General features: G+C 58.9%; 1 protein-coding gene across 4 annotated transcripts in view; it reads left to right on the top strand.

Moving 5' to 3' along the window:
* Positions 1–20,763, top strand: part of GRM4 (glutamate metabotropic receptor 4) — a 97,462-nt gene extending 76,699 nt beyond the window's left edge. For 3 of the 4 annotated variants that reach the window (XM_024766122.1, XM_024766121.1, XM_024766124.1), the window contains 5 exons: positions 3,697–3,897; positions 4,040–4,176; positions 5,687–6,622; positions 13,489–13,735; positions 19,843–20,763. In XM_024766122.1, the coding sequence (XP_024621890.1) occupies positions 3,697–3,897; positions 4,040–4,176; positions 5,687–6,622; positions 13,489–13,735; positions 19,843–19,892 (1,571 nt within the window). In that variant the 3' untranslated portion in view covers positions 19,893–20,763. Of the gene's footprint in view, positions 1–3,696; positions 3,898–4,039; positions 4,177–5,686; positions 6,623–13,488; positions 13,736–15,105; positions 15,237–19,842 lie in introns of all 4 variants that reach the window. The other variant, XM_024766120.1, reaches the window with a different exon arrangement.
* Positions 20,764–21,780: the final 1,017 nt, after the last annotated feature.

Here is a 21,780-nt window from a genome sequence, read left to right as displayed (position 1 = left end):
AAAGGGAGCACACTTAGGCTTTGTCACTGTTGCTTCCTGTGGGGCTCAGGGGAAGTGCCCTTGGAGTTTGAGGGGCGTGTGTGTGTGTGGTGGTCACACTCAAGGCCCGCCGCTCCCTTTCAAATTAAGGCCCTTTGCAAGGCACCTCACTGGCCTGTTATCTCATTTGTAATTGGGGGCAGACTTGAGACAAAAGTCAAGGACGTGAAAGTGTGTTGGGAAGTCTCTAGAAGTCCATGGCTGGCACCATGACAACTCTGGGGTGGAGATCCCAAAGGGGCAGTGCTCAAGGGCCGCTGACAGCCCACAGCCCACAGGACCCCAAAGCCCTTCCCGCGGGAGCCTCCCCAGGCAGAGGTGGGCTCCCCTGGTGAGGACCTCCTGTGGGGCCATCTGTATCCCAGTGCCGGTGCAGGTGGCTTCGTGACCCCAGTGAGAGCACGTGGTCCTGGACCTGAGTGGCCCAGGGATGGATGCTTCAGCTGGACCACTGAGGAGGCACCCCTGGGAAGATAGGGAGAGGAGGGGGCTGAGGGCAGCTCAGCCAGGGTCCCTTGGCCTGGTGTGTCCTTGGCCTTGGGATAGAGCTGCTGCTTCTCTGCAGTGGCTGCAGCCTCCCCATCTGTCCTGGTTAATAATTCAGTCTCTCATCCATATGAAATGAGGGTGTGATGGGAGCTTTGGGAGCATGGAGCAGCGGGATACAGAGGGCAGGACCTGGGAGCCGGGGGTGATGGTGGGGTCTGGGGCTGGGGCCTTGCATGTAACCCTGCCCCAGGCCCCTCTGTCACCCTTCGGGGACAGGATCGTCCCTTGCGCTTCTCTCCTGGCTCTCAGAAGCTGGGATCAGTAGCCTTGAGTAAGGGGGCAGGCTGCTGAGGCTGGAGAACTTGCCTCTCCTGTCCATCCATCTCTGTTTGTGCCGTGGCCTAGAGAGAGCTTTGCCTGTTAGCAAAGCTCTGCTGTCCCAGGAGCTCCGAGGCAGGCAGGGCTTAGAACTCTTTGTACCTTTGTGTTTAACAAACTTCTGTAGCACCTGGCAAGCACCAGGCCCCTCTTTATGACCCGCTGTGAATATAAACCCATTTATCCTCATAGGGACCCTGTCCCGACCTATGAGGTAAGTACCATCATTATCCTCATTTTGCAGATGAGGAAACTGAAGCCCGATAGATGAGGTGGCAGGTCCAAGGTCACAGCTAGAGTACAGGATAGAGCTGGGGTTTCAGCCCAGACAGTCTTGTGTGAATGAAGTGTAGTGGGTAGCCAGGGGCTTAGCTGACCCCTGGGAGAGCCAGGTGAGCCCCCTTGAAGACTACCCTGTCTCCAGCCCCAAGGCCACGCCGTAAAAGCTGTGGGCTCTCTCTGGACCCAGCAGTGCCCCCAGAGCCAACTGGGCATCTGCCCCTAAACTGTCCAGTCTGTGTACTGGGGACCTTTGATCTCTGACCCTGAGGTTGGGGTACTGGAGTCAGTTTCTGACCTTGGTCACAGAGTCTTGGTGGCCAAGACAAGGATATGAGATGTGCCATCAGCTCCGTGGGAGCCCTGGGCAGCAGGGCACAGTGACCATACATTGGCTGAAAATAAAGGAATCTAGGGGGTGATCTGTGGATCCCTGGGGCCTCAACCTGACCCCCCACATGACAGACATGGGACACCCAGGCCTATGGCCCATGGGGTGGGACACAGGTGCAGCCATTCACCCCGCTGGCCGCTGGGGAATTACTTCTGTAAGGTGCAGCACTGGCCCTCTAGCAGGGAGGCATGGGTGTGTGTGTGTGTGTGTATGTGTGTGTGTGTGTATGTGTGAGGGTAAATTTCATTGTCCTGGCCTTGAGGGAGGAGGCTGCAGGCCATGCTGTATGCAGGGGCTGTGGGAGGGGAAGCTGGGGTTCCCTAGCACTCTCCCTTCCTCTCCTCTGCCATCCTCCGGCCCCTGTTTCCTCACCTCAGAGCCCCTGCCCCATCCCGCCCCCCACTTTCCTGCCGTCCCCCTGCAGTCAGGCTCTTACAATCTCTCAGGTGTAGTGTGGTACACAGGCTGGGAGCTGGAGCACCTGGTCAAACCCAGCTCTTTGTGGTCCTGGAATGCCAGTGAGCTTTTCTGTGCCTCAGTTTTTCCATCTCTATAATGGGAATAATTACTCACCTCGTAGCACTGTTCTGAGTATTCAATGACTTAATATATACATAAAGAGCTTAGAAGAGTGCCCGACACAGAGTGGATGCTCCATAGAAGTTAGCAGTTCACAACTACTAAGCCTGTGAGCCACAACTACTGAGCCCGCGTACCACAACTACTGAAGCCCATGTACCCTAGAGCCCATGTGCCACAACTGCTGAGCCCACACGCTGCAACTATTGAAGCCCACGCGCTCTAGCCCGCATGCTGCAACTACTGAGCCCACGTGCTGCAACTACCAAAGCCCACGTGCCTAGAGCCCGTGCTCTGCAGCAAGCGAAGCCACCACAGTGAGAAGCCTGTGCACCGCAACGAAGAGTAGCCCCTGCTTGCCACAACTAGAGAAAGCCCATGTGTAGCCACGAAGACCCGATGCAGCCAAAAATAAATTTAAAATTAAAAAAAGAGTAAACAGGAGCAAGTTACAAAAAAAAAAAAGAAGTAGTTAGCAGTCCTTATTCTTCATCATCATTATTACCCAGGGCCCAGGCCAGGAGCTCCTCCTCCTCCAGAAAGCCTTCCTGGCCTGCTCTGGCCCCGGGACCTCTGTAGCCCACCTTAGAAACCCTCTATTCTGACCACTTAAACATAATAACAGTGTGGCTTAGTCAGCTACTCTATGCCGCGTGTTTTCTGTTATCTCATCTCATTTAAGCCTCACAGCACTTCTGTGAGGCAGGAGGATGATCTTTTTACCCAGAGGACATCGAGACCTCCGGCAGCCAAAGAGTTTGCCCAGGGCCCAGAGCAGAGGGGTTGGGTGTGGCCAGAGCCCAGGGGGTGAGGATGGGAGGTCACAGTGCCCTAGGGAGCCACTGCTGTTTGCAGTGAGAAGGGGGTGAGTGGGGTGGGTTCCCCATTTTGCAAAGCTCACTCACCGTGGCTAATGGGGGGATGCCCCTGACATGGGGGAGGAGTGGATGGGGATGATGGTGCCTTCTGGTGTCTGGGGCATCTGGAAGTCATTGAGGGCATCTGGTGTCCTGAATCTTGAGGGACCTGTGGCAGATCTCTCACCCTCTCTGGGCCTCAGTTTCCCCACCCATACCCTGTGCTGGGGCTACCCATGGGTGAGCTGCTGTAGGGCACCACTGCCCTCATGGACAGTCACAGCTCCTGCCTGTGTGAGGGCCAGCTGCTCCCGTGTTTGGTCCAAGCCAGGCTGGGGGAGGGCAGGCAAGCACCACGGCCACAGGGAGACCCGCAGGCTCACTGCCCTCCAAGGGCGATGGGGACAAGGGAGCCTGCCCTGGCTGTTCTGGGGCCTCAGGGCACAGGGTCCAGCGGTACAGTAGTGAGGGCAGCAGACCTCAGGACCATTCCCCGGGCCCTCCACAAGACCATCTCCTGGGGTGATGGAGCGAGCACTGGGCCAGGGACCCGGAGACCTAGGTGTGCCCAGGTGGGCTCTCTGGGCCCCAGGGCACACCTAGGTATGCTGTGGTTCCCACCATACACCTCTGAGGATGGTGGGCCTCATGGGCGCCCCCACTTTGAATATTTCGTTGCAGGCCGTGAGCGCATTGGGCAGGACTCGGCGTACGAGCAGGAGGGGAAGGTGCAGTTTGTGATCGACGCCGTGTACGCCATGGGCCACGCGCTGCACGCCATGCACCGAGACCTGTGTCCGGGCCGCGTGGGGCTCTGCCCGCGCATGGACCCTGTGGACGGCACCCAGTTGCTCAAGTACATCCGCAGCGTCAATTTCTCAGGTGGGGGCACCACCCAACCCTGGGGAAAGGGTCCTGGGGCTCCATGGGGTGGGAGTGCGCGGGGGTCTCTTCAGATGCTTCCAAGGGGTTCCATACAGAGGTGTCTCTGCCCTGAGCGTGTGACCCCCACGGGCCCCCGCAGGCATCGCGGGGAACCCTGTGACCTTCAATGAGAACGGAGACGCACCTGGGCGCTATGACATCTACCAGTACCAGTTGCGCAACGGCTCTGCCGAGTACAAGGTCATCGGCTCCTGGACTGACCACCTGCACCTCAGAGTAAGCACCTGGCGGGAGGGCAGCGAGGGGTCCCGGGGGGCTAGGCGGCAGAGAGAGGCCACCCCAACCCAGGGAGGGGAGGCCAAGGGGAGGCAGCCGCCGACTAGCCCTGCCCCCCGGGTTTGCTGCTGCCAAGTTGGGGCTTCCTTCCATGCCCCACCCTAGACCTCAGAGGGCCCTGAGCTCCCCAACCCTGAAACAGAAGAACAGGGTGGCTGGGCTTCTGCTGCCATTCCTGCCCCTGCCCTTTCCCTTGGCCTGGGGTCTTCTTGCCTGCTGCAAGGCAAGGCAGGGCAAGAACTCTGGATAGATGAAGTCACGCTGGAGTTCAGGGGCTCAAAGTTTTGGAGGGGTTCGGGGGGGAGAGAGGTGAGGAAGGGGAGGGCTGTGTCTGGACAGAGGAGGACGACGTCTTAAGGCAAAGAGCACGGCCTGCTGTTCTCTAAGCATGAACTCTCCTAAGAGCCACGTTTTTTTTTTTTTTGCGTTACGCGGGCCTCTCACTATTGTGGCCTCTCCTGCTGTGGAGCACGGGCTCCGGACGCGCAGGCTCAGCGGCCATGGCTCACGGGTCCAGCCGCTCCGCGGCATGTGGGATCCTCCCGGACCGGGGCACAAACCCGTGTCCCCTGCATCGGCGGGTGGACTCCCAGCCACTGCGCCACCAGGGGAGCCCAGAGCCACTTATTTAGAACTGATGCTTTGAATACGGCTCCCAAGTGTAGTCAGGTTCCCTTTGCCCCGTGCCTGGAGCTCTATGGGGCTCTCGCTTACTTTCCAGAACTTTGTGACACATTCAGTAGGGCGTGCCAGCTTCTATCGCCTCTTAGCTTGCAGCAGTTGTGTCTTCAGAGACATGTAACTGACTAGCACTCATTTAGAGCAAGATGCAAAGGAACGCTAACCTGTGGGCACACATTAGTGGTCCTGTGATTGAATCTTTATTCGTTGTTCTCTTCTGAACCCAAGTCCCTGTGCCGCCTGGAGGAGGCCCGGTGGGCTGAGCCGTAGCACGTTTCTTCTTGAGGGTACACAGGAGTCACCTGCGGGGTCTTGTTGAAACTCAGATTCTGTGTCAGTGGGTCTGGGGTGGACCAAAAATTTCCATTTCCAACAAGCTCCTGGGTGATGCTGATGTGGCCGGTCTGGGGACCACTTTGCATAGCAAGGCCTCATGGGGCTGGGAGTCGGTACTGCTGGGTCCTCTCCACTCTGCCATGTGACCCTAGGTTGTCACTGCCGGTCTCTGGGCGTTTCTCCATACGACCCTTGGGAGTTTTGTATTCGAGCAGGATCCCCCGTGGTCAGCTGGGTCTGGATCCTGCCCCGGGGAGCTTATTTAAATGCAGCTGTTGGATTCAGCTGATCCTGGCAGGGCCTAGGGCAGCTGAATTTTACCCATCTAACTAAAATCACTAACTAAGTGATTCAGATTGGTGCCACCAGTGGGGCGGTCCAGGGCACTTGGCGGCATGTCCTGAGGCCCTCTCCTCTGCACTGTTGTTGCCAGATAGAGCGGATGCACTGGCCAGGGAGCGGGCAGCAGCTGCCCCGCTCCATCTGCAGCCTGCCCTGTCAGCCAGGTGAGCGGAAGAAGACGGTGAAGGGCATGCCCTGCTGCTGGCACTGCGAGCCCTGCACGGGGTACCAGTACCAGGTGGACCGCTACACCTGCAAGACATGTCCCTACGACATGCGGCCCACAGAGAACCGCACGGGCTGCCAGCCCATCCCCATCATCAAGCTTGAGTGGGACTCACCCTGGGCCGTGCTGCCCCTCTTCCTGGCTGTGGTGGGCATCGCTGCCACGCTCTTCGTGGTGGTCACCTTCGTGCGCTACAACGACACGCCCATCGTCAAGGCCTCGGGCCGCGAGCTGAGCTACGTGCTGCTGGCGGGCATCTTCCTGTGCTACGCCACCACCTTCCTCATGATCGCCGAGCCTGACCTGGGTACCTGCTCTCTGCGCCGGATCTTCCTGGGGCTCGGCATGAGCATCAGCTATGCGGCCCTGCTCACCAAGACCAACCGCATCTATCGCATCTTCGAGCAGGGCAAGCGGTCGGTCAGCGCCCCGCGCTTCATCAGCCCCGCCTCGCAGCTGGCCATAACCTTCAGCCTCATCTCCCTGCAGCTGCTGGGCATCTGCGTGTGGTTTGTAGTGGACCCCTCTCATTCGGTGGTGGACTTCCAGGACCAGCGGACGCTCGACCCCCGCTTCGCCAGGGGCGTGCTCAAGTGTGACATCTCGGACCTGTCGCTCATCTGCCTGCTGGGCTACAGCATGCTGCTCATGGTCACGTGCACCGTGTACGCCATCAAGACGCGCGGAGTGCCTGAGACCTTCAATGAGGCCAAGCCCATCGGCTTCACCATGTACACCACCTGCATCGTCTGGCTTGCCTTTATCCCCATCTTCTTTGGTACCTCGCAGTCGGCTGACAAGGTGAGTGGCAGGGGCTGGGGGTGGGGTGGGTGAGGGAGGCAAGCAGGGGGCAGCCTCCTGGGGCTAGCTGGCCTCTCACCTTGCTCTGGAAGTGCCTTCATTCCTGCCTCATTCTGTCTTCTCTCTGTCTCAGTTTTCTCTCCAGGTTCTGGGTTTCTCTCCTCTCTCTCTCCCTTTCTCTTCTCCTGCCTCCTCTCGCGTTTCTCTCCGCCCCCCACCACCTTCCGCTGCCTCATCTCTCTCCTTCCTGCTGCTTCCCACCCTCTCTCTACCCTCTGCCTCTCCTCTCTCCCTCTCCTCTCTCTTTCCCTATCTCTCCATCCCTGCCTCTCCCGCCCCACCTTTTTCCCCTCCCCATCTCCTTCCCACCTTCCCCTCTCCTCTCTGCCAGCCTGGGATGCTGCCCCCGCTTTCATTCTTGTTTTTAGCTGCGCCACGTGGCTTGCGGGATCTTAGTTCCCTGACCAGGGATCAAACCCCGGGCCCTCGGCAGTGAGAGCGTGGAGTCCTAACCACTGGACCGCCAGGGAATTCCCCATTCTTCTCTATACTCTCCCTTACCTCTCTCCCTACTCAGCCCATCTTCCTTTCTGTCCACTCCTCTTTTCTTCCTCCTCTCTCCACCCTCTTCTCTGCCCTTGCAGGATCCCCATGGGTCCCCGAGGTGGGTGATGTATTGGGCACTCGCTCCCTCTCTCCCTGGCCCCAAGCCACCCCGAAGGCCAGGTGGGGATACGTGGCAGCATCAGCTGAGGGTCCACCCTCCACTGGCTGGAGCTGCCGATGAGCTGCCTCTTGGGGGCTCTGTCAGGCTATCCTGCCAGCCTGGCCTGAGGGTCTAGATACACCCCAAGGGCCCCGTGGACTCTGCCCACATCACTGCCCCCGTGCTGCCTGGGTGCTGGGGGGTTTTATCTTGAAGGATTGGGAGTCACTGAAGTCAGAGGCCAGAGATAGGGAGAATCAGAGGGACTGAGGACCCCAGCTCTGTGTCTAACTGTGGGATCCTGGGCAAGCCAGCTGGCCTCCCTGCTTCAGTCTCTTCATCAACAGATTGGGGCCATGACCCTTCCTCTGCAGTCCTTACAGGTGTTGTAACAGTCACACAACATGAGGGGTGTAAAAGCTGTTTACCCACCGTAAGGAGGCTGGGGCTGGGAAGGAGGGTGGAGGGGACGAGGTCAAGGGGCAGACAGAGCAGATGGTGTAGGACCCAGAGGCTGTGGGAAGGATGTGGGCTTTTACCGGGAGTGAGAAGTGAGCCACGGTGGGGTTCTGAGCAGGGAGTGATGCGTTGGGACATAGGTTTAAAAGGATCCCTCTGGCTGCTGGGTGGAGCTCTGCTGGAGGTGGTTGTAATGATCCCGAAGGGAGCTGCTGGCAGCAGGAGTGGTGAGGTGCGGGGGATTCCTGCTGTGTCAGGGGGTGGGGCTGGCTGGGTTTCCGATGGAGTGCATGTGGGATGAGAGGCGCAGGGGGGAGTCAGGATGACTCCACAGTCGTTGGTGTGAGCGATGGGAAGGGAAGAGTGTCTGCACTGGGGTGGGGGTGGGGTGCGGGGCGGGGTAGAGATGGCAGCGGAGCCTATAGGGGGCGGAGATCCGGAAGTCCTCTGGAGGTGCTGAGTTTGGGACGCCCGTGAGACACCCAGGTGCAGCTGTTGAGTCAGTGGTTGACTGTGTGAGTCTGGGGTTCAGTGCCGAGGGCTGGGTTAGATCTGTACCTGGGGGAGTCGCCATCCTGTGGGCAGCACTTAAAGAGTGAGCCTGGGTGTGAGCTCCAGTAGAGATGCTTGGCCTCAGTGAGGCAGCAGTCATAGCAACCACGGAGGGCTGCTTGTCCTGTGTTAGGCACTTCACCTGGCGGTCAGCAGACACCACAACAGTGGGCTAGGGTCGATTCACCATCCCTGTTTACAGATGAGCACGTGGAGGCACAGAGAGGTGAAGTGACTTGTCTAAGGTCACACAGCCAGTAGGAGGCATGGCTGGACCACTTGAACCTACTCTGTCTGACTCAGGAGCCCCTCCCAAGCCCACACCACTCCCTGCAGCTCTGGGGCACCTCTCCCGCTGGGCCTTCCTTGGTAGGTGCCCACCCCTTCTCCAGCAGCTCCTCAAGTGCAGGAGCTGCCGCCCTCCACCCCAAATCCCTTGGGTCTGGTGCAGAGAGGCCTGTGGCCTGTCTTCCAGTGGTGACCCAGCAGACTGGGGGTTCTGAGAAGCAGACCTTGAGGCTGGCAGTGAGCGCCCCGAGGTCTGAGACCATACCTGGCTCCAGGCCACCCTGCACACTTGAGCCAAAGCCACCGCCACTGAGGAACAGCTCGCACGGTGGGCTGGGTCTCCACCCCCAGCAGGCCAGCGAGAGGCCTTCCCCACTGAGGGCAGGTGCAGGCAGAGGCCCGCATGCCCCGCAGCGCCCAGGGGGCCCATGGAGCCATCAGGGGAGGCCGCCCACGCCCCAGGAAGCTGGCAGCTTGAGACATTACCCTCAACAATCCGAGGAGGCCCCTTCCCTCGCCTCCTCAGGGTGTAAAGGTGCACAGCCAGGTGGCCGACAGCATGGTGGTTCAGGCCCTTGCTCTGCCTTCCCATAACTTCCCCTGGCTGTCTGCCAGCACGCTGCTCCCAGTACAGTCCCTGTCATCCTGGTACCAGACCCTCCCACCTCCAGGTGCTGGGGCCCAGCCCCCATCTCGGCACCCTCCCCCCATCTCTCCAGGCCACCCCACCTGCCTCTGATTTCTCCCTTTTTGGAGGCTCCTCTCAGTACAGGTTATGAAAAGGAGCCTCTGAGATGATCTCCTCTGAGGCCCAGAGAGGGCGAGGGACCTGCCCAGGGTCGCAAAGCAGGCTGGCCCACACCAGCGTATGGTCCTGAGACCCAGCTCTGCCCCTGATGGCGTCAACATGGGATACGCCCCCTCCTTCTCTGGGCTTCTGAATGAGGCGAGGGTGGGGAGGGGAGCTCTGAAGTCCCTCCAGTTCAGACCACCAGGCTTCTTAGAGGCTCAGGCAACCCTGGGGCTCTATCTGTGCTGTGTCATGTCTGAGCTACAAACAGCCCCAGTGACTGCCGGGTCCTGGGTGCTAGTGTGTGTGTGTGTGTGTGTGTGTGTGTGTGTGTGTGTGTGTGCAGATTGAGTGGGGATGGACAGGTGTGCACTGAGGGCTCATGGCTGCTAGGATGTATTTGGGTGTGCAGATTAAGTGTGCGTGCTCAGCAGTGTATGTGCAGATGTTTGAGTGTAGGTGTGTGCCTGCACAGGTGTATGTGTGTGTTCAGGTATGTGTGCAGGTGTGTTGAGTGCATGTGTGTGTGTGCACACGTGTGTGTACCCAGGTACATGAAGGGGTGTGTGTGTGTGAGAGCCCAGGTGTATCTGAGTCAGGTAGGAGTGTGCGGCTGTGAGTTCAGGGGTGTGTGTGTGAATGCAGAGTCGCATGGGTATGTAAGTGTGGATTTGTGAGCATCTATGCGTGCCCTGGTGTGTGCGCACGCGTACTTGCAACCCCGCCTGTCCCTCAGGCTGCAGGTAGCGCCGAGTGAAGCTGTCCATGTTGCTCTGGTGAGCAGGTGGCCGGATCTCCCACGTGGGCCTGGATTTCCAGGGCTCCCCTGCGTAGCCGCGTGCCATTACCCTGAGCTGACTGGGGTATCGTCTCTCCACTGGTTGGGGTAACTGCTCAGCCAGGCTGGGGCGGGCCGTGGCCTCAGAGGCCGGCCAGGTTGTGGGGAAGGTCATGTGTCTGGTTTGTTAGACTGAGGATCTCAGGACCCACCAGGGTCAGCCTGGGCAGAAACACGAAGCAGGCGGACTCCTCCGTGCCCCCCACCAGACCGAGCACAAAACAGGAACTTCATTGTCCACCTCCACAGCAGCTCCTTTCTTTGCCTTTTGCCCCACCCCAGGTGACCTCTGTCCTCTTCCATCAAACCCAGCTCTGACAACCGGCTTCGCTCTGGGGAGCGGTGACTCATGAGGCTAAGGCAGGATTCCTTGCAGAGGACGGAGTGTAGCAAGGGCCTGACCAAAGTCAAAGAGGGGAGCAGGAAGGGTGGCAGTTCAGGCTGGAGGATGGGTGGATGGGAGAGAAGGTGAAATCACATCCTGGAAGAAGAGAGAAGGTAAAATCACATCCTGGAAGCCGCCTCTTACTCTGCATCCGTGCGAGACCTGCATCCGCGGCTGGGCCCCATTCCTGTAGGCTAGAGGTTCCAGAGGACCGCTGCTTCTCTGACAGGGTTAACACACTACCACCTCCTGGTGATGACATGCACCTTCACCCCGGGTGGCCCCAGAACAATGCTGGAGCCAGTGGTGGGGTGAGAACTCCAGACCGTGGGGCAAGGAGAGGGGCTGGGGGTGCGCAGCCCCACTTCTGTGCACAGGGCCAGCCGCCCCCAGCCTGAGCATGGCTAGAGGAGCCCCCAGGGCCCATGCTGGCGGGGAGGGGCCCCAGCGGGGCGGGGGGGCAGCTTTGTCCAAGTTTGATCTCTTTACACCCCTCCTTGTATTTTGTGTGCAGAAAGGCTCCTAGGCTGAAAAGCAGATTAGAACAGAACACCGAGGCCTGTGCTCGGGGCTGGCTCCATAGTTTTCAGGGACAGGAGCCAAATGAAAACGAAGGCCCCTTGTTCAAAAATTATTCAGTATTCAAGCTGGCGGCCGCAAGGTGTTAAACAGAGTGTGCGTGCCCGTGGAGCGAACTCTGCCTATGTTAGTGGAGGGGGCTCAGCATCCCTCAGTGAGTCAGGGCAGAGTGAAATCTGGAACCCAGCCCCCGACCCCCATATAGGGCTGTGTCCACTGCAGGCCTCACTCTGCCCAGAGAGGGTACTTGACCCCTGTCCCACCATCCCCATATTGGCCCAACCATACCTCCTTCCCATCAACAAGTTGGGGGCAAAAGACCTAAGATGGATATCTGCCCTGGAAATACACCCTTATCCTCAAGAACCCCCAGTGCAAAAGGAGAGACACCCCTGCCCTCAGGAAACCCCCAGTCTAATGAGGGAGACACATTTGTCCCCACGGGACCCCCAGTCAATAGTGAAGACCCAGATAACAAGCCCATTCTTGCTTAGCCCAGATTTCCACTGTCTTCTCCAAGGGTCTGTTATGATATTCTGGAGACTGTCCCCCTTCACTCCTTCCGCCCTGGCCCCCAGTGCCATCCAGGGGGTGGGAGAGGTGGCCAGCACCCTCCTACTGGCTTGTCATGACCTCTCCCGGTCCACATGCCAGGCGGCAGCACTGTGCCTGTTGGTGAGAGTATGGGTTGCGTGTGAGGACAGAGGGGTGTGTGCTCACTAGGAAACAAGCTCTCATTTCCCCAGGCCTGTGACATTTTCTGAATGGTGGCAAATGAAACAGCCTCTCTACACTCCCAGCCTCCTTCCCCCACACCCCGCTCTGGTGCCCTGTAAGTTTCATGTGGCCTCACAGTCTGCACTTGGGTAGCCTCATGGTTTGGGTGAGGTAGGTGCTATTATCCCATTGTGCTGTTGAGAAAACTGAGGGCCAGAGAGGGGATGAGACTTCCTCAGTGTCACACACCTCTCTCCTCTCAGACCCTAGAGCTTCTCCAGCCCCTCTCCCGAAGGAGACCCGGGGAAGGGTGGCTGGGATGAAGGCCTTCAGATCCAGGTCATGAGGTATTTATGAGAGGGGCGAGAGATGGGGAGGAATGTGAGAATGGGAGGACCCGGCCCCTCCTTTTGGGAGACTTCCAGATGAGCTCAGGGCTCCTGTGACCTCAGGAGGCAAGTCCAGACCTCGGTCCCCCACTTCTGGGCTGGGTGCAAGGAGTGAAGGCTATCATGGGGGATTGGCTAGAGCTGAGAGTCAGAGAGAGCTTCCTGGAGGAGGTGGTACATTAGCCAGGCCCCAGGGGAGGGGCCCAGGCCCGGAAACGGCAAATCTGGGGGCAGAGCATTTCCTGCTTTCCCATACCCAGACCTGGGGGCCACAGCCTGGGCTTCCCCTGGCCCCACCCTGGCTGAGGGGGCCAGAGGGGCAGCTGAGGCCTGGAGGACCCGGAGGGAGGGAGGAGGTGGGGAGGGCATCCCAGGCGAGGGTGGTGGGAATTGTCGGGCCCTGCCTGGAAGGCCCCACTATTGAAGAATGGATTACCCGACACCCAGATTAATGGACTTTCATTTTGCTAAACATCTGTCAACGTTAGTGCTGGTGAGTGAGCGTGAAATGAGCTTTGACTGGGCTGCTGTCGGTGGATCACCGTCAGGCCACAGCTCCTGTGCCAGCGGCCTGCTCTGCACAGGGTGGCATGTGGGGGGGCAGTCACTGAATGGGGGGCCTGGTCGAGGGGCTGTGCCATGGCCACTGGGAATTACTACAAGGCACCGACAGATGTTCATCTCACTCCCAGCCCTGTGCAGGGGGCGCTGCCCCCAAGGAGGGTCAGCTGTCCCCTGAGGGCCCCTCCCCAGGGGCCTCTACCCAATAGCACATAACAGTGGTGAACACGTCTGTGCACTGACCATGTGCCAAATATTATTTTACATGTTTTTGCCATTTATGAAGTCATTTCAAACTCACAACAGCCCTATGAGGAAAGGGCTAGAATTATCACGCCCATATTATACCCGAGGAAACTGAGGCCCAAGGATGTGACTTGTCCCAGACCACACAGTGACAGTGGTGAGCCCGGCTGAATCCAGGGATTCTGGTCTAAAGTCCCAGCTCTATACCACAACTCCCTTCTGCCCGAGGCCAGCGGGACACAGGGCGGTCCCCGGGTTTGTACCCCACTGTGTCTGTCTAGGGCGTGGGCTTCAGACAGGGCCCCCGAGAGGCCGGGGCGGAGCCCGCCCTGACACCGCCCCCGGCCCGCCCCCAGCTGTACATCCAGACGACGACGCTGACGGTCTCGGTGAGTCTGAGCGCCTCGGTGTCCCTGGGGATGCTCTACATGCCCAAGGTCTACATCATCCTCTTCCACCCGGAGCAGAACGTGCCCAAGCGCAAGCGCAGCCTCAAAGCCGTCGTCACCGCCGCCACCATGTCCAACAAGTTCACGCAGAAGGGCAGCTTCCGGCCCAACGGTGAGGCCAAGTCCGAGCTCTGCGAGAACCTGGAAGCTCCAGGTGAGTGCCTGGCTCCGCCCCTCTCCCCCTGGGCCCGCCCAGGCCCCGTCCCCTTCCTGGAGAAGGTCAGCGCCCCCCCACCAAGTCTGGACCAATGAGGGCACTGGGAGAGCCCTGAGGCCGCAGGTGAGCCGTCCCCACCCAGAGGAGAGGCTTGAGGCTCTAGCTTAGCCCCCTCTGCCCCACTCTGTCCGGGTAATGGGGTCTCTCCAGGTCCCGCTCCACACACCCCCTGCTCCACTCTAGCCTCTCCTTTCCAGGGATCCCTGTCTACCTAGGGAGAGGCGGGGGGGGGGGGGGTGTTGGGGGGGCCTCGGTTCAGGCAGAGTGACCTGAGACGTCGGGATTTCTCTGCCCTGGAGTCCACATCTGGGCCTGTGCCCTTTCAGTCTCCCTGGGGAAGGGATTGACTGGAGGGCCACTGCTCTGGGGCCCTTTGGTAACCTGGGAGCTGTGGCCCTGGTGCCAGAGCAGTTGAAACCCCTCGGCTTGGCTTTGCCCAGCCGCCCCCTGGCAGGGCCCTGAGAGATAGGGACTCGGGATACGGGCCCTGGGATGGGTAAGTAAGGGCTGGGGCCGGGAGGAGGGCCCGCAGAGCTGTGGTTCTCAGGGGGGTGTCCAAGGAGACCTCAGCTGTAGAGGGCTGTGCTTTGACAGGGTTGGGGGAGGATGTGGGACTCTTAGCATCTGAGGGGCAGACCCAAAGCCTGTGCAGGACTTGGTCCCTCAGTGGTTGAGGGATGTGTACAGGAGGGAGCAGGGCCACCATCTTTGCTCACTTTCCTGTGCCCCCTGGAGCCAGCCCACAGTGTGACGAGAAGGGACAGAGAGGAGAGAGGGGCAGGGCATGTGAGGGGCAGGTTAGGCCTTGGGGGACCAGTAACAGTGGTGACCATTTCTTGAACCCCAACTGTGGGCCACACCTGCCGGGAACCAGTTTTCATTTTCACAGCAACCTTGAAAGCAGTGATTTTTAATTATTTGCTGCTACAGGTGAGGAAAGGGAGGCTCAGAAAGGTGAGGGACTCACCCAGGCCACACAGCAGCAGGTGGTATCCCCGCTGCCTCTGAGCAGAGACCGAGGCCTCCAGACTGTGGGCTGGGCCTCCATGGGCCTGGCCTCTGGTTGCTCCCAGGTAGACAGGGTTGAGGGGTTGCTATGGTCACCCTGCCCCACTGCACACCTGACTCCCTCCCTGGACACCCTGTAAGTGTCCAAATGGTTAACATGGCAGCTCCTGCTGCCTCCCTGCTCTCTGATAGTCTTGGGGGGCTTCCGTTGGTGGGGGAGGAGGAGAAGAGCCCCTCTCCCCAGGAGAGTTTCAGATCCTGGTGGCACCTGGGGTTAGCACTCTGCTTTCTCCCTCTAGTACTGGGGGAAAGGCCAGAAGTGGACATTGTTGGTGGCAGCAGGAGGGACATTGGTGAACATAGGCTCCAGAGAGGAGCCCCTTTGTCACCCACCAAGAGATCGGGAGAAACAGGAGACCTCCCCTCGCAGGTGTGTTTGGACTGGGACAGCCCCTCTTACAGGCTCCCCGCGCTGGGGCTCTGGGTGAAGCATCTTCCATTCTCAACATCATTCCCACGAGTAGAAGGAATATCAGCCGTGGAAAGGAGGAAAGTAGCTTCCCACATCCAAACAGGATTTTTCACTTCCCAGAGCACTCTCCCCCTGTGAGTGATCTTCACAGCAGTCCTGTGAGGCCCGGATTGGGCTGGATCCCCAGCTGAGGCCCAGAGAGGGTGAGTGACTCTCCTGAAGTCACATAGCAAGGTGGTGACTGGCTGGCCCCACCCAGTGTCTTTCCCTTGACCCTGACTTCATATGGCCTCCCTCTCTCTCTGTGCTGAGCAGTGCACCTGGCTTCCAGCACCACCACCCCCCCTTTGATGGACACCCCTGATGACTCTGTTGGCCACACCCTCCACCAGATGACATCTGGTTCTCTCCAGTCCTGCTCTTCCTCCCAGAGCACCAGCTTCCCTGTACCTACAGCCTGGCGCTCCCTTCAGATGCCAGGTGGGCCCTCTACTTGCGACGGGAAGGGGCAGTGTCTTTGTGGGCCTCCCCATCTCTGGCCTTTCTCGTCCACGCAGATGTGCAGAAACCCCCACTGCCGCCCCTGACCAGGCCCTTCTATCCTAGGCACGGACCCCTCGCCACTCCCTGCCCCAAGCTCCTGACTTAGATTTCCTCCTTCCCACGGAGACTCGCCCTTGCTGGGTCCCATCCCTCCAGGCCCTACTCTGCTCCAGGGCTCATGAGACTGAGTGGGACATCAGCCCTCTGGAGACCATGGGTATCTAACAGGAGATAGCACCCTGACCCCAGAGGGTGGCCCTCATTGTGCTGTGACAGGCCAGAGGGTACCACAGGGACAGGGCTGTCACAGAGAGCGCTGATGTTGCCTCACTGACACTGTTGCCTCTGCCTCTGCTCAGACTGGTCACCTGGGGACAGGGGACAAGGAGGGGTGTGCAGGCATGGCGAGGGGAGACCCAGCCTTCCCAGCCCCTGCTTCTTGTGAGGGAAGGGTGAGAGCTGCCCCTCCCCATGGCCCCCTGCACTGAGGACCAGAGGCTAGTGCCCCTTGCCCCCACCGTCTCAGCTCGGTGACAACAGGGGCCGTGGAGGCGCTGGGCAGGAGCTGGGTGATTAACTCTGGGAACAGCCAGATGGAGGGGGTGTGAGCGGGAGGTGCGGGGAGGTGTCACTCCCGTGGAGCAGGGACATTTTTCACTCTGTCCCTGGCAGGCCACGTATCTTTAAACAAACAACAGAATAAATAATTCAGGGACGCGATTGCAGGCAGATTAGGCAAGGAAACATGGGGCCGACAAATGGGGGCTGACAGCTCGTGCCTGCCGCTGCCCAACTAATTGTAATCTGAGGCGGTGGGGACTGAAAGCCAGCAGCCAGGGCCTGTCATCGGTGAGGGATGGATTGGGGCCCTCTGCCCACACCCTCCCCCCTCCCCCCATGCTGAGGCTGCCCCTGGAGTGTCGCTGTCCCCATCCTGTCCTCATCACTATGGTTATTCAGCCCTGCCCCTTCGCCTACCATTTTGCAGGGTTTAGAGAGTATTTCTATCCATGCCGTGGCTGAGAGCAGCTAAGGGTTTATGATCACCCCATCTTACATGAGCGAGTTGAGGCTCCGAGAGGTTCAATTTGTTAGAAAGGCTGCGTGGCAGGTGCTGAGATCCCCTACACCGGTGAGGGCAGGGCTGGACCTCAAGTGTCCTGACTCTTGGCCAGAACTCTTCCTTTTGAGCCTCCCGGCTCCTGGGGGCCCCGGGCAGAATCATTGCTCCCATTTTCCAGACGGTCAGGCTGAGGCTCTGCTGAAGGACTCTGGGGCTCCTAGCTTATAGCTGAGGGCCCAATGTGCTTCTAGGTTCTGAAACCTACAGATTGGGTTTTCTAGAGGAGGCACCTCTGGTGTTTCAGGGAGAAGAGGGGCCCAGCTGTCCCTCACCTCCCCGCCACTTTCTCTCGTCCCTACCGCTCTCGGTGCCGCTATGGCCACCCTCAGGCTCCTGTTTCCCTGCAGTCAGTGGAGATTTTGCTGCTGTTGTTGCTGAGATTTTCCTTCACCTCTGAGCCGGGAGCTGCTGACAGGTTTACAGGTTTAGAAACTCAATAATTATCAGTTCACCCAAGGGGTGATGGAGCCCTGGGGAATTGATTCTCACCAGCCTGGCCTGCGGGCTCCTGATTCACAGAGCCAGCTGCCGGCTCTTTTTCTGGTGGTGCGGGAGAGAGTGGGGTGGAGAGGTGGGGGTGGCCAAAGCCCCACAGGAAAAGAAGTCTAGGCACAAAGGGCTACTCCCCTCCTGCTACTGGCAGGGAGACCACAGCCTCGCAGGGCAGGGGAGGAGCTGCTTGAAGTCACAGAGGGAGGCTGAGGCCCTGGTCTCCAGAGGCTGATCTGCGCTGGCCTCCCACCTTCCGCCTCCTTTTCAGCACCTTCTGCCACCCCCAGGTCCCAGCCTCCTGTCGCTCAGCTCTCTTCCCCTGGTGCCCCCCAGCCCAGGCCCCTCCTTAACGGTGCCCGGTCTGTGCTCCTTCTCCCCTCTTGGTCCTCCAGCATCCTGGAGGGACCTGGGCCATTTTAGAAATGAAGATGGGCATTCTTCACAAACTGTAAGGCGCTGTGCTGTGTTCTTAATGCTGTCTTGTGTGTCATGGGCACCATTTTCTTCCAGTAGCACCTGTCCAGATGGCACCTAAAGCGTGAGACTTCCCTGCCCAGTGATTGTTCCTCTTCCGCTTGAATATTTCTGCTGACAGGGAACATTTCAGCTCACCTACCACACGAAGCGACCCACTCCACTCTCAGCTCAGGCCAGGAGAGAGTTCTTCCTTTAGCTGAGCTGCACTCTGACCCTCATGCCTCCGCACTGGTCCCGTGGTGTCCGCTCTGCTCACCCCACCCCGGCAACTTTGCTTCTTCCCACAATTGGGGGACCCTCTGAGAGGGTGACACAGCAGTCCTACCTGTATGAATGGGCTTCTAGTTACGCTGGTGTGACAGAGAGGCCCCAGGACAGAGTGGCTCAAATCAGACAGATGTTTGTTTCTTTCTGATATCGTAGTGCATGGGTGATGGGCAGGTGCAGGGAGGGACCCGGGTTCCTTCCATTTTGTCATTTCATCAGCTCCGAGAGGGTTGTCCTCATCATCATGGCCGAGGCTGGTTGACCTCATATGTCTGTTCTGGCCCTGGAAGGGAAAAGAGAGGAAGGACAGGGGAAACAGTCTATTTTAATCAGATGACGTGGAAGCTGCACACAGCCCTTGACACTTGTCATTAACAGGAATGTAGTCACACAGGGGCACGTGGGGCTGCAAGGGAGTCTGGGAAATGCGGTCCTTAACTTGGCAGTGAAAAATGGGGAAAGAGGGTTGGGGGTGGTCAGCATGCAGCCCACCACACTGCTCCCCTCCATGTCACCTTCTCCAGGCAGACACCCCTGGCTGCACCTGGCAGATGTACCCTCTTTTCTGAGCCGTCAGGATCCTGATGGAGTCAAGGCAGTTTTATGGCCAAGGGCACCAGGGCTTTCCCCCGTCTAGTCTTCTCTCCCAGCACCAGCAGACCAGCCTCAATTACTCTCACTGAGCTGTCCCCAGGCCACAGAGGGAGACCCTGAACCCTGGCAGGACAGGACAAAAACCAGGACCTGGCTGGACTCCTCACCCCTCTGGCCTCAGCTCCTCAATTGTTAAATGGGGGTGCTGCTTATCTGGCCTTCTTGCGAGGCTGCCGTGAGGCGCGAACCCCGGCGGGGTGGAGGTGGGGGCACTCGTGCTGCCCAGGGGAGCTGACGTTGTCACCTGGCTGTGGTGGGGAAGGGAGACACCCAGAGAGGCAACCCTGGTCCCAGTGGGGACGAGCAGGGGCCAGGGTGTTGGGTGCAGATAAGAGAGGCTCAAGACTGAGGCGAGTCAGGACACCCAGCAATGGGAAACATGGCTGCATGGAGGCCTGAGGGGCCCAGGAGGACTTCCGTTTCCCTTGGGCATGGGGAGAGGGCCGAATCAGTCATACGCCTCAGTTTCTAGCCTCGCAAGACCCCTCTCTGGTTCCATTATTTATCTCCTCTGTCCCTATTTTCCACTCACTTCCGCTAGGCTGCCATCTACGTATATTCTTCACACGTGCTCTTCCAGAGTGTGTGTTGAACTTCTGAAAAACTCCCCCTTGATTATACTTGAAGACCGTATATCACAAATAAAAACGATTCTCTTAAAGTGTGGTGGAGTCAGGAGGTGGCAGGGACTCCGTGGGGTGTGACACTCACAGAGGGTTGGGGTCGGGAGGCAGTGCTCCTAGAGGGACAAAGTGAAGAGGGAAGGGCCCTCCCGGCCAGCAGCCCAGGTGTGGGTGTGGGTGGGATGAGTCTGGGGGAAGCGATGCGAGGGGCGGGGCGGGACCCTGCTCCGGTCTGGCGATGGGTAGGTGGGCAAGCTGCAGGCCATGGGGACACACACAGTTCAGGGGTCCGAACTTGATGCGTGGGCAGGGCCACACCCCTGTGGAAGGGGCGTTGGAAGAAGACAGTTCCTGACTCCTTCTCCCCCCATCTCTCTCCTTCCAGCGCTGGCCACCAAACAGACCTACGTCGCCTACACCAACCATGCAATCTAGCTAGGCCACCGGAGCCGCACAGGAGGAGTAGAACAGACCCTTGTGGATGGTGCATCGGGTCAGGGCCCCCCCACCGCTGCAGGGGGGCCCAGCTGATGTCCTAACTGCCCGTGGGCACCCACGGACGTGGCTTGGTGCTGAAGATAGCACAGCCCCCAGCGGTCACTGCTGGGTTGCCTGGGCAAGCCGGGCTGGTGACAGGAGGAGGATGAGGGGCCGGGGAAGCTTCAGGCCACCCCAAGACCCTGTGTCCTGGACCAAAGCCCCTCCCAGCCCCAAACCACAGGAGGCCTCCCGCGCTGGTTTTCTCTCTCCCTCGTCTCTCTCCATCCTATTGGTGACCTTCTCAGTCTGTCTCCATCCCTGTCTTTATTTTCTCTTCTCTCTTTTGTATCACCTGTATCTCTGTGTCTGTCTGCTTTTTCTGTATCTTCTTTCTTTCTGTCTCTGCCTTTTCTCTGCCGTCTCCAGCTTTCTCCTGTCTTTTCTCTTGTGCTCCACCCGGGTTTCTCCTCTTGTGCATTTTTGTTTCCTGTCCTCAGCCCCCTCCTCACCTTCATTTACATCCAACCTTTGTTCTCTCTCCCTGCCATCTTTTCCTAATTCACCAAATCTCACATGTCACAAAAGAGAAAAAAGAAAAAAAAAAAAATCAAAACACAAAAAAGCCAAAACTAAAACAAATCTCGAGTGTCTTGCAAAGTGCTGCGTCCTCCTGGTGGCCTCTGTGTGTGTCCCCATGGCCCGCAGCTTGCCCACCTACCCCCGCCCGTCTGCCATGTGTCCTACCCGCCTGCCCCTCCTGCCGATGACACGGAGTTCAGTGCCTGGGTGTTTGTTGATGGTTATTGATGACAATGTGTAGCGCATGATTTTTTTATACCAAGAACATTTCTAATAAAAGTCAACACATGGTTTTGCACCCTGGCTCCACATCCACTGAGGGTCCTGCGGTGGGACCCCCAGCTCAGCCTAAAGCTGGAGAGCCTGGAGTTAGCGGGAAGGAGGAAATGGCTGATAGGGACATAGGGCTTGGGGGCAGTGGAGGCTGCTCCCTGGGCTGGCATCGGGTGGGATCTTGGAGAGTCCTTGGGCAGGGAGGGGCCAGGACACTGTGGGAGGTTCCAGAAATCAGCCCCGGTACTCCCCTAAGTAAGGGGGATGTTCTGTCCCTGTCCTCTGTCCTGCAGCCCCTAAGGAGGGTACCATTTCTGCCCTGCCTCTCCTCTGGCTCACATCCCTCATGCCTGAGCCCCACCCCCCCATCCCATAACCTGAGCCGCTCCTCCCCTTCCAGCCAGGAAACTCACCTCTTGAGAAATCGCCTTCCGGGGCTCCCAGCATCCACAGCCCTCCCCTCCTGCCTGTCCTGTCTTCAGGTCACAGGTGCTGGGATGATGTGTGACTGTCTCGGTGATGAGTGTGTGGTGCGTGGCCAGGTGGGCCAGGTGCACTGCACAGGTTGTGTGTGTGTGTGTGTGTGTGTGTGTGTGTCTTCCCCCATTCCCCCAGCCCTTTGCGTGTCTGTTCTATCTGTGTGTGTGTGTGTGTGTGTGTGCTCCTGCACCTCCATATTCAAGCTTGTTTGTCTTGTGGGACTGTCTGTTTAGGCGCACGTGGATGTGAGTCCACGTCACACCCATGTCGTGAGGATGCCTGTCCTGGGCAAGTGTGAGTGCATTCACAGCAGCTGGCTTCCGTGGCAGATTGGGAGATAGGGAGCGAGAGCCGCTCAGGGGCTGGGCCCTGCCAGGGGTGAATTATAGAGCCAGTAACACAATGAGACTACAGGCAGCAGCTAGAGCCCGGGCTGCCTGTGCTGTTCCTTCCTGCCGCACCCCCAGGCCTGTACCCCCTTCCACCTCCTCCGCTAACTGACAGGGGGGCG

This window comes from Neophocaena asiaeorientalis, unplaced genomic scaffold (assembly GCF_003031525.2).
Source record: "Neophocaena asiaeorientalis asiaeorientalis breed wild unplaced genomic scaffold, Neophocaena_asiaeorientalis_V1.1 scaffold46, whole genome shotgun sequence".
NCBI lineage: Eukaryota > Metazoa > Chordata > Mammalia > Artiodactyla > Phocoenidae > Neophocaena > Neophocaena asiaeorientalis.
Note: the sequence above shows the minus strand (reverse complement) of the source record. Positions and strands in the feature narration are given on the sequence as shown.